Source organism: Dendropsophus ebraccatus, chromosome 15 (genome assembly GCF_027789765.1).
Source record: "Dendropsophus ebraccatus isolate aDenEbr1 chromosome 15, aDenEbr1.pat, whole genome shotgun sequence".
Lineage (NCBI taxonomy): Eukaryota > Metazoa > Chordata > Amphibia > Anura > Hylidae > Dendropsophus > Dendropsophus ebraccatus.
The window spans coordinates 28186687-28198832 of NC_091468.1; the positions used below are offsets into that span (position 1 = coordinate 28186687).

The following is a 12146-nucleotide window of genomic DNA, read 5'->3' on the forward strand; positions in this document are numbered from 1 at the left end:
ACAACACTATAATACGATATAACATACACACCAAGGAATCGGAAGAAATATTGTTACAGATATCTTGCTGGCACTGCTGAATTTCTTGACGTTTTAGCTCTTCATGAGTTTCCTTTTTCATGCTACAGATGAATAAAAAAAACACTGTAAATATAATGCGTAAGGTGAAAAACAAGTTTTATCGGTTTAGACTTAAAATTCATGATTAAGCACAGTATAGAACAAATACAATTATGATTTAAAGGGACCTGAACATTTAGATGTAGTATATCTGCCAAGCGGGCAGTCCTGACAGCTACAGTTTAAAGGGGCCGGTCTGGCAATAGTATGTCTGATCTAAGGAAGCTCATTTATGTAGCAGCGGGAAGGAAGGATATGCAAAATAAATGTGGCACCACTTAGGCAAAGGGCTGTATTACATGGCATTTAGAAATGTAAACGAGTGCCGATCGGCTAGTTTACTAAGCCTATTACCCAACTCTGTAATCATGCAGCAAGAGCTGCACAGAGATCGTTAGCGATGTCCGTGCAGCCCTCGCTTTAAAAGTTTCAAATAATAAAATATATACTTTATTTTTAATGCTCCCCGTGTCCTCCTGGCTTCTCCCCCAGCCACCAATGCAACTACAGAGCCGGTCTCTGAAGTCACAGGTCCCTCAGCCAATTGCTGCAATGTATACACGTTATTATTTTCTTTACAGTCGTCAGCCGCACTTTGCCATTAGCGATGCGCAGCTAATCACTGAATGGACGCTTGAATGTAAGCAGTCTCAATTCTGATGTTTAGCGGCGCTTAATGCTGAAGGAATTGAGGACCTTGAAACCTTACTACAGGAAACACATTTAGACCTCTCGGCCACCAGTAGATTTGCCCACCATTTTTTCCCACAGTCATACTCATCATTACTGGGCTGCAAATGTGCAGGGGTTGCCATCCTCTTTTCTCTTCATTCTGACCCAGGGGGTTGATTTGTTATAGTAGAAGGCACTATCCCTGGTACATGCATAATTTTTTGCAATGTTTAAGCCTCTAACCGATCCAAGATTCCTTTCTTCTGCAGGGTCCTCAAACTATTGGCTACCTATCCGGACGTGACTAGAGTCCTGGGTGGAGATTTTAATCTCCTGTTTTCAGGAACACTTTATAGGCACTGGGTGTCTGGAAAACCGCCCTCCTCAGACCAGCTTCAACTTTCTACTGAATTCTGTAAGCTTATCCGGAATTATCAGCTATATGATTTATGGCGTATTGGCCACCGTGCAGATAAACTGTTTTTATTTTATTCCCACCACCATAAAACACACACAAGAATTGTCTATTTCTTCAGAAATATCCCCACGGTTCGCCTTCTGAGGGAAGCTACAATAGAGACCATCTCATGGTCGGACCATGGTTTGGTTAACGTTTCATTGGCGTCCCCTTGTTCTCCCACACAACAATGTCACTGGCGTTTGAATGAGCCGCTGCTAAAAAAAAACAAAAAAACAAAAAAAAAATCAGGTATCTAGAGACTCCATCAAGGCGTGCATCTCCTTTTATTTCTTAGAAAACAAGGGCAAAGTTGAGTCTCAGTCTCTGGTTTGGTATCTGGTGATACGTGACCATTGCATTGCTTTGGGTTCTAGGCAGAAAAAGACAATCAAGCACCAATCAATGACACTAAACTATTTTTGTTTTAGAACAATAATTAGCATCGCCTTCCATTGTGGGAGTCCTGCGTACTGTTGGTTGCAGCTAGGGCTCCCCTTAAGGACTTATCAAGGCATACGATTAAACACACGCTGCTGTACTCCAAGCAGAGCTTCTACAAGAAGGGAAACAAAGCACATATCATACTAGCCCAGATGCTGTGGGAGCGTTTGGCTGCACAGTAAACACAGGCCTTAAAGGGCCATTTGGGGAACATCAAACTCCCTAAGAGTGCTGCTTAGGGAACTCAAATCTATTCAACTGGCAATATTTCAGTAAATATGGGCATCCAAAAGACATTGGATTCCCAAATTAGTGATGATGAGTAGTAAGCTACGGGGAGGCCTGGCAACTCCCAATGTCTTGCACTATTACTGGGCGTGCTGCCACCTCTGCCACATGCCTTGTTGGGCCACGCACAATGCATATAAAAAACTGACTCAGATTGAGAAGTTGTGGTTTGCCCCTGCCCACCAAAATTCCTTTCTATGGAGTTCTGCCCTCCTGCCTGGCTTGCAGTTTCCCTGTTAGGCTCTATCCAGTTTACAAAACACATATGGTCTCCATGTGCTACTAGACTTAAAGGGGTAGTGCAGCGTTCAACATTTTTTCACTAAAGAACACACATTACAAATTTATATAACTTTGTAATGTGTGTTATTTAAGTGAATGGATGGCACCTTCCCTGTGTTCCCCCCACCCCAGAAGTGTGGTGTATTATACTCACCGAATCACTGTCGACCCCGGCCGCCATCTTGGGTCAAACACGTCATCTTCGGGAGGCCTGCCGCCAATGGCTGATGACGCGCTGGAGGGGAGCTGGAATGAGGGAGAGCTGGAGCGGTCCGGCCGGCCTCCCAAAAGATGATGTTTTCGACACAAGATGGCGGCTGAGGTAGACAGTAATTCGGTGAGTATAATGCACCACACTTCTGGGGTGGGGGGAACACAGGGAAGGGGGCCATCCATTCACTTAAATAACACACATTACAAATTTGTATAACTTTGTAATGTGCGTTATTTAGTGAATAAATGTTGAATGCTGCACTACCCCTTTAAGTTATAATCCAAAAATTCACCACTGATTTCTCCTTACCCCTTCATTCTTCACTAGCATGGACTCTCTGGTGGTACGCACCTAATCGGATAAGGGCAGTAGCGAAATTTGGTGGGGGGCAAGGGGGGCGGTCGCCCCCGGGCCCACTCAGACAGGGGCCCACTGAGGTCTTAGACAGTTAATGCTGTCTGCAAAAGCTATTGCTTTTGCAGACAGCATTAACACGTCAGTAGTGGCCGGAACTGTATGCGCTCGCACTCCTAATGAGCGCATACAGTTCCGACTGGGCCAGGATGTGATTGACACAGCATCAGGAGCCATTGGCTCCTGGCTGTGTCAATCATTCTTGTGGCCGGAGGCAGCGTTATGCCTCCAGCCACAAGAGGCTGCGCTCCGCATCCGCACACGCCCCCCGAACCGCCGAGCCCACCCCCTCCTTTATGCCTCTCTTGCGACCGCAAGCACGGTCTTGCTTGCGGCCGCAAGAGGCAATCTTGCCCCTGTCTGATGCGTCGCTCCCTGGGGGATTCCCAGGGAGCGCACGTATCAGGAACCTTAGTGCGCGTCGCTGGGACTTCCTGTACCGGAAGTCCCGGCCTGGGCGCACACTCAGCTTCCGGATGTGTGCGCTGCCCGGGAATCCCCCAGGGAGGGACGCATCAGCTGGGGGCAGAAGAGAGGACAGCAGCGACGGGGGAGCGCTGGTAGGTGAGTTGTGTGTTAGTTTTTTTTAATCTGCTGTGCAGGGCGCAAACTATAAGGGGGGATACAGGGGGGGAGCCATCTACAAGGGGGGAATACAGGGGAGGGAAGCTATCTATAAGGGGGGATACAGGGGGGGAGCCATCTATAAGGTAGGGATACAGGGGAGGGGAGCCATCTATAAGGGGGGATACAGGGGGGGAGCCATCTATAAGGGAGGGATACAGGGGAGGGGAGCCATCAATAAGGGGGGGGATACAGGGGAGGAGCCATCTATAAGGGGGGATACAGGGGGGGAGCCATCTATAAGGGGGAATACAGGGGAGGGAAGCCATCTATAAGGGGGGGGGGATACAGGGGGGGGGGAGCCATCTATAAGGGGGGAATACAGGAGGAGCCATCTATAAGGGGGGATACAGGGGAGGGAAGCCATCTATAAGGGGGGGATACAGGGGAGGGGAGCCATCTATAAGGGGGGGGGGGATACAGGGGTAGCCATCTATAAGGGGGTAATACAGGGGGGGCATCTATAAGGGGGCAATACAGGGGGGAGCCATCTATAAGAGTCAGGGCTACCCACTAAACAAGGGTGTAAAGGGGCCAATACAGATGTGCAGTGTGTAGAGAGATGGAGATGGTGTCAAGAGTGTGGAGCCTAATATGTCTGTCTGGCAGATTCTGTGGATTCGTGGCTCGGAGAAGTTCTCATAACGGCCCAGGACGGATGGAGGAGAAAATGAAAAGGGAAGAACTCCGATCAGAGAAGACGCCACCTGTGAGTCACTAAATATATCTGCACTGTAATGTATATGGTGTGTAGAGCCTGTGTAGAGCTGGGGCTACTGCTAAATGACTTGAAGAGGTGATATTGCTCTGTGTACAGTGGATTATTCAGTTGCAGCAGTGGTGTTAGTCAGTATGTGCTGGTATTAGTCGGTATGTGGTGGTATTAGTCGGTATGTGCTGGTATTAGTCGGTATGTGCTGGTATTAGTCGGTATGTGCTGGTATTAGTCAGTAAGTAGTGGTGTTATTTGTTACTTGTAATCTGGTACTGTGTTTTATTGGATTTAGTATAGAGGATTTAGTCAGTAACAATATGGTGGTGATGGTAGTGGTTGTGGCGATATTTCCCCCTTGTATACTGGTATTATTGGTAATACCATATATATATACCAGTAGCATGCACTTGGTCGAGGAAGGGGGGCTCCAGGTTGACAGTCTGCAGCCCTCAGGGTATGCTGGGAGTTGTAGTACAGTAGTACAATCCTCCGATAACTGACGCTGTAGACAGATGTATTGCTGGAACTTCAGGGCTGATGGTTGTCACCCACAGGTTGCAGCCACCAGGAGAATCAAACTGAGGACAAGAGTGGTGCTGTCTGTGGAAGAAGGCAGCTATATTTTTCTAATGTTAAGCCCTTTTACTTTTTTTGTGGTTCTATATTCCAGATGTAGAAGCCTCTTACACGGCTCTGTATCCTTATTCACTATAAGAAATGTAGAAGAATATTCCCTTTATTATTCAAAAAAATCCTTGTCACCTGCTGGGGTTCCCTATGGGTAACGTTGGTTGGGGGCCCACTCAGCCTCACTCGCCCCCCCTAGGCTGAACCCCTAGCTACGCCCCTGGATAAGGGGCTTTTTCAATTTGCAGATGTGGTTAACCCATTGACTTTATTACCTTGTAAAAGACTGTCTGAAAGATCTCACCTTCCTAGGTCTGAGCAGTACACACATATACGAATTATTACATGTTGGCTGTCATGGGGACCACTCCGGTTTCTAAGCCCACAGATTTTGGACAGCTGTGTAGCTTTGGAGTAGATTCGCCATCTCCTCAATCTGTACCTACAAAGAGACCCACTCTAAACTTATGCACTGGTACCACACACCTAAACTATTAAATTAGCTATATAACTCAATCTCCCCTGGCACAGTCCCTTCGTGTTTATTCTCTCAGCTTCCCGACACATGGGTGACATTACTCGTGCACTGGGGAGCTGAGTGAATGATGGAACAACAAGGGACTGTGCCAGGCCAGGTGAGTATGTGTATGGGGGGCTTGTGCAGGATTCATGTCCGGTACAGGTTTTTTTATGGGTCCCCATAAATCCTAGCTATGCCCCTGCCTCTGACCCACGTCAATAGGCCTCTCTCTAACCAGCCAACACCCTGGTCTGCGCTGAAGAGGGGCAACAACCCTGAAACAGCTGTCTGCAGATATACTGACTTTCCTCTTTGAGAGATTATTTGGCTCGGCCAATTTAATGTTTTAAGATTCCTAGATAGAGGAAACACTGACTTGAAGGGACACCTCTTTGCCTTAGAGCCCTGAGAGCTATTTTGCATATCCGTTGTTCCCTAAACTTCCAGTGGAACAGGAATGTCCTGTAAGTCTCCACATGTCTTTATGAGGCACTCTCCTTAAAGGGATACTCCAGCGAAAAATGTTTTCTTACAGATCAACTGGTGTCAGAAAATTATGAAAAAAATCTCCAATCTTCCAGCTGCCACCTCTGTACACGTCAGGTTACTGTGCAGAACAGGAGAGTTTTTCTATGGGGGTTTGCAACTGCTTTGGATGGTTCCTGACATGGACAGAGGTGGCAGCAGAGAGCACTGTGTCTGACTGGAAAGAGTACAGCAGGACATACAGCAGCTGGTAAGTACTGGAAGATTGGATTTTTTTAATAAAAAAAATTACAAATCTCTGGCACTTTCTAGCAGCAGTTTATTTAAAAGATTGACCCTTTAAGAAGAACTCGTATCCCTGACAACTGTAAAATGGACCTCAGATAATGTATGTATATCCTGATCCATACACTAAGGAAAAAGTAAGCCATAACAAACAATTCTGGTGTGATATTTGGTGCTTTACATGCCAGTATATGTTGCATACCAATAGACTGAATTATAAGTATATTTTTTGAAGAATTCTTACCCAGGAACAGAGCGGCAATTTGTGACATTCCCATCTTCTTTCGGTTGTTCTTTATTTTTTTTAAGATGATTCACAATCCCTTTATCGAACATAAGATGCAGTCGAAAACTTACAAACTTTATAACTGCAAACAGGATGGTAGTAGATATACAGTAAAGGCACAGTGTAAAGCTTGTAGGAGGTAAGCCCTGTGAAAATAGTAAGTGAGAGGCACAAAACATTAAAGGGGTACTCTGGCAAAAAGTTATTTCAAATTAACTGGTGTCAGAAGGTTATACAGATTTGTAAATTATTTCTATCAAAAAAGCTTCAGTCTTCCAGTACTTATCAGATGTTGTATGTCCTGCAGGAAGTGGTGTATTTTTCCCAAGCTGACACAGTGCTCTCTGCTGCCGCCTCTGTGCATGTCAGGAACTGTCCAGAGCAGGAGAGATTTTCTATGTGGATTTCTACTCCAGACAGTTCCTGGCATGGGCAGAGGTGGCAGCAGAGAGCACTGTGTCAGACTGGAAAGAATACACCACTTCCTGTCGGACATACAGCAGCTGATAAGTACTGGAAGATTGGAGTTTTTTTAATAGAAGTAAATTACAAATCTCTGGCAACAGTTGATTTAAGAGATTTTTTTTTTCTAGAGTGACCCTTTACTTGATGAGGATGGAGGAGCTCATGGCCCAAAAACACAAAAACAAAAAGAAATTAACCACCAGGTGGAGGGTCTGGATCTTATTTCAGCCAAGTGGTTAACAGGTGATAACTAGTCAAGGGGAAATACGTTACCCTCTGCTTAGGGGTCACTTTTAAGGCCACTTATAGTATATGCATTAGTTTCCTTCACACTCCCTCCCTGTGCTTGCTTGTTTGTTTTTGTTGTTTATGTTGTTAGCACTATGGGTGCTGGTTATTAGGTATGATTCTCATGGCCTAAGGGCCATATTACTTGGCCCAATCAGTAATGTAAACAAGTGCGAATCTCTCTATATATAATAGTTAGTGATGTCCGTGCAGCCCTTGCCTTAAAGGGGAAGTCCGGGCAAAATTATTTTTTGATATGTTATTAATTATGGAAAGTTAGACAAATTTCTAATGTATATTAATTATGGGAAATGCTCCTATACTGCTTTTTCCCTTAATTTAGTGGATCATGGAGTGTTAGAATTCTCTCAGATACAGTGACGTCACAACGAAGGGTGTAATTCCCATGGAGTGTCCAGCAGGGGGCGCACTATATATATATAGAAGTCAATGAGTACTATTGACTTCTATATATAGTGTGCCCCTGCTGGACACTCTATTGAATCATTTGATGTGTATGTAATGTAATGTTATGTACTGTACGTTTTGATTGAATACATTTATGGAATACTTTGGGGAGCAAGTGTCCTTGCTCCCCAAAGTATCCCATTAATGTATTCAATGAATACATTTGCAGGGCACTGAGCAGGGAGGGAGAGAGTTGCCCGTGCATCTACCTCCCCCCTCGCTCGGTGCTGGGCACATATACACAGTACTACTCCCTCATTATCTGCAGATAATGGGGGAGTAGTAGCTGTGCTATCCCCATCACAACGCCGCCGCTGCTCACACAAGGACTGCTCTTCATGGCCCCTCCTCCGCTCCCCCTCTTTCTCTTGGCTTCAAACGCGGCCGGCATGCAGGGCGGACCGGGAGCCGATATGTGGGAGCAGAAAGCGGCGGTCAGCGGCGGGATAGTGTGAGGAGCAGCGGCGGGGAGTCAGCGGCGGGATAGTGTGAGAAGCGGCGCGGGGAGTAAAACGCGGGATAGTTAGTTTGAAGCTAAGAGAAGGAGGGGAAGCGGAGGAGGGGCCATGAAGAGCAGTCCTTGTGTGAGCAGCGGCGGCATCGATGTGCTGGGGATAGCACAGCTACTACTCCCCCATTATCTGCAGATAATGGGGGAGTAGTACTGTGTATATGTGCCCAGCACCGAGCAGGGAGGGAGGGGGGAGGTAGATGCACGGGCAACTCTCTCCTTCCCTGCTCAGTGCTCTGCAAATGTATTCATTGAATACATTTATGGGATACTTTGGGGAGCAAGGACACTTGCTCCCCAAAGTATTCCATAAATGTATTCAGTCAAAACGTACAGTACATAACATTTTCACATACACATCAAATGATTCAATAGAGTGTCCAGCAGGGGCGCACTATATATAGAAGTCAAGGGTACTCATTGACTTATATATATATATATATATATATATACACACTCACCGGCCACTTTATTAGGTACACCATGCTAGTAACGTGTTGGACCCCCTTTTGCCTTCAGAACTGCCTCAATTCTTCGTGGCATAGATTCAACAAGGTGCTGGAAGCATTCCTCAGAGATTTTGGTCCATATTGACATGATGGCATCACACAGTTGCCGCAGATTTGTCGGCTGCACATCCATGATGCGAATCTCCCGTTCCACCACATCCCAAATATGCTCTATTGGATTGAGATCTGGTGATTGTGGAGGCCATTTGAGTACAGTAATCTCATTGTCATGTTCAAGAAACCAGTCTGAGATGATTCTAGCTTTATGACATGGCGCATTATCCTGCTGAAAGTAGCCATCAGATGTTGGGTACATTGTGGTCATAAAGGGATGGACATGGTCAGCAACAATACTCAGGTAGGCTGTGGCGTTGCAACGATGCTCAATTGGTACCAAGGGGCCCAAAGAGAGCCAAGAAAATATTCCCCACACCATGACACCACCACCACCAGCCTGAACCGTTGATACAAGGCAGGATGGATCCATGCTTTCATGTTCTTGACGCCAAATTCTGACCCTACCATCCGAATGTCGCAGCAGAAATCGAGACTCATCAGACCAGGCAACGTTTTTCCAATCTTCTACTGTCCAATTTCGATGAGCTTGTGCAAATTGTAGCCTCAGTTTCCTGTTCTTAGCTGAAAGGAGTGGCACCCGGTGTGGTCTTCTGCTGCTGTAGTCCATCTGCCTCAAAGTTGGAGGTACTGTGCGTTCAGAGATGCTCTTCTGCCTACCTTGGTTGTAACGGTTGGCTATTTGAGTCACTGTTGCCTTTCTATCAGTTCTAACCAGTCTGCCCATTCTCCTGTGACCTCTGGCATCAACAAGGCATTTCCGCCCACAGAACTGCCGCTCACTGGATGTTTTTTCTTTTTCGGACCATTCTCTGTAAACCCTAGAGATGGTTGTGCGTGAAAATCCCAGTAGATCAGCAGTTTCTGAAATACTCAGACCAGCCCTTCTGGCACCAACAACCATGCCACGTTCAAAGGCACTCAGATCACCTTTCTTCCCCATACTGATGCTCGGTTTGAACTGCAGGAGATTGTCTTGACCATGTCTACATGCCTAAATGCACTGAGTTGCCGCCATGTGATTGGCTGATTAGAAATTAAGTGGTAACGTGCAGTTGGACAGGTGTACCTATTAAAGTGGCCGGTGAGTGTATAGAGCGCCCCCTGCTGGACACTCCATGGGAATTACACCCTTCGTTGTGATGTCACTGTTTCTGAGAGAATTCTAACACTCCATGATCCACTAAATTAAGGGAAAATGCAGTATATGAGCATTTCCCATAATTAATGTACATTAGAAATTTGTCTAACTTTCCATAAGTAATAACATATTAAAAAATAATTTTGGCCGGACTTCTCCTTTAATAAAGTAAAGTAATAAAGTTTACTCATACCTCTGGTGTCTTCCTGGCTTTTGCCCGCTGCTCACAGCTGCGGGTAAAACTTCACAACCGGTCTCTGAAGTGACAGGCTGCTCAGCCAATCACCGGCCTCAGCTCTGTCCCGTCTCGGCCAGTGATCAGCTGAGCGGCCAGTGACCGGTGGCTGCGGGCAGAAGGCAGGAAGACACCAGGGAGGGGGCATAAGCTCCAGGGTGCGTGGACAGGTATGTATATAATTTATTCTTTTCTTTACATGTTCATCAGCCGGTGTCCACGCTTCACTATAACACGCAGCCATGCGCGCCGGGCGGCAGATTATCGCTCTGTGTAATAGGACTAACGGTACATGAATATACTGTATACTATATTTGCTGGGGTATATATACAATATACACATGTGCTGGGGTATATATACACATGTGCTGGGCTATATATACAATATACATGTGCTGGGCTATATATACATGTGCTGGGGTATATATATATACAATATACATGTGCTGGGGTATACATACATGTGATAGGGTATATATACAATATACATGTGCTGGGGTATATATACAATATACATGTGCTGGGGTATACATACATGTGATAGGGTATATATACAATATACATGTGCTGGGGTATATATACAATATACATGTGCTGGGGCATATATACAATATACATGTGCTGGGGTATATATACAATATACATGTGCTGGGGTATATATACAATATATACATGTGCTGGGGTATATATACACATGTGCTGGGCTATATATACAATATACATGTGCTGGTGTATACATACATGTGATAGGGTATATATACAATATACATGTGCTGGGGTATATATATATACAATATACATGTGCTGGGGTATATATATACAATATACATGTGCTGGGGTATACATACAATATACATGTGGGGGGTATGCATACATGTGATAGGGTATATATACAATATACATGTGCTGGGGTATATTTATATATATATATATATATATATATATATATATATATATATATATATATATACATACATACATACATGTGCTGGGGTATATATACAATATACATGTGCTGGGGTATATATATATATATATATATATATATATATATATATATATATATATATATACACATGTGCTGGGGTATATATATATATATATATATATATATATATACATGTGCTGGGGTATATATATATATACACATGTGCTGGGGTATATACACGCAGACTTACCAAGTGCATTGCGAGAGGTAAGAGCAGCAGGAAGATCCACAGATACAAGTGACAGATGTTATTGAACTGGCTGTCATGGGGGTCGTGGTACCAGCCTCCTGTCAGGGCCGCCCAGACCCCCTGCCTAAAGATCTGCAGGACGTGGGATCCCATCAGCGCTGCGGAGAGGACGCGAGAAGCCGCAGCTGGATGACTGTGGAAGGAGGAATCGCAATGCGTATCCCCCGCAGGATCATCACCCACTGACTGCAGAGTAAGCGGATCCAGGGGGCGCTGCCGCCGCTCCACTGCAGAGATAGGGGTGCAGTTCTCGGGATCACCACTAGATGGCCGTGTAGGACCTGTTCATGGAGTGAAGCGATGAGAACATAATCTGATGTCACGTGCAGTTGTGCCGGGATGGAGTCGGCTGCTCCTCTATACATCCTGCTCTATAACTCACATGACTTCTCATATAGGGCATAGGAAGGACGGGATGATGTACAACACACATAAATCATACAAGCAACAAACACATACATCAAACCACACATGCATGACTCACACAACATATAATTCACACAACACACATACATCACACAACTACAGGAAACAGATCACTGATCTCAGGGAGACCAGCCAAAGAGAACACTGCCAGCTGCTGGTTAAAGCTCAATACAGTGAAATCCTTGGTGCATTGCCCCCTGGGAAATATGAATATGCAAAAAAGTGGAGTCCCTGGAGTCTCATTTAAGAGTCTGGAAACACAGGGCTAGCCAGAAATCCCTCCTAGGATGTCACTGTATTTAGCGCTTTGACCAGAAGCTGACAGTGTTATCGTTTGGCTGGTCTCCCAGTGATCT

The 12146-nt window shown here is 45.3% G+C and overlaps 1 protein-coding gene across 1 annotated transcript in view; it reads right to left on the reverse strand.

Moving 5' to 3' along the window:
* Positions 1–11457, reverse strand: part of PCNX2 (pecanex 2) — a 105272-nt gene extending 93815 nt beyond the window's left edge. Inside the window, exons 1-3 of the mRNA XM_069954417.1 lie at positions 11305–11457; positions 6393–6580; positions 32–122 (exon numbers count right to left, since the gene is read on the reverse strand). Of these exons, the coding sequence (XP_069810518.1) occupies positions 32–122; positions 6393–6580; positions 11305–11457 (432 nt within the window). The remainder of the gene's footprint in view (positions 1–31; positions 123–6392; positions 6581–11304) is intronic.
* Positions 11458–12146: the final 689 nt, after the last annotated feature.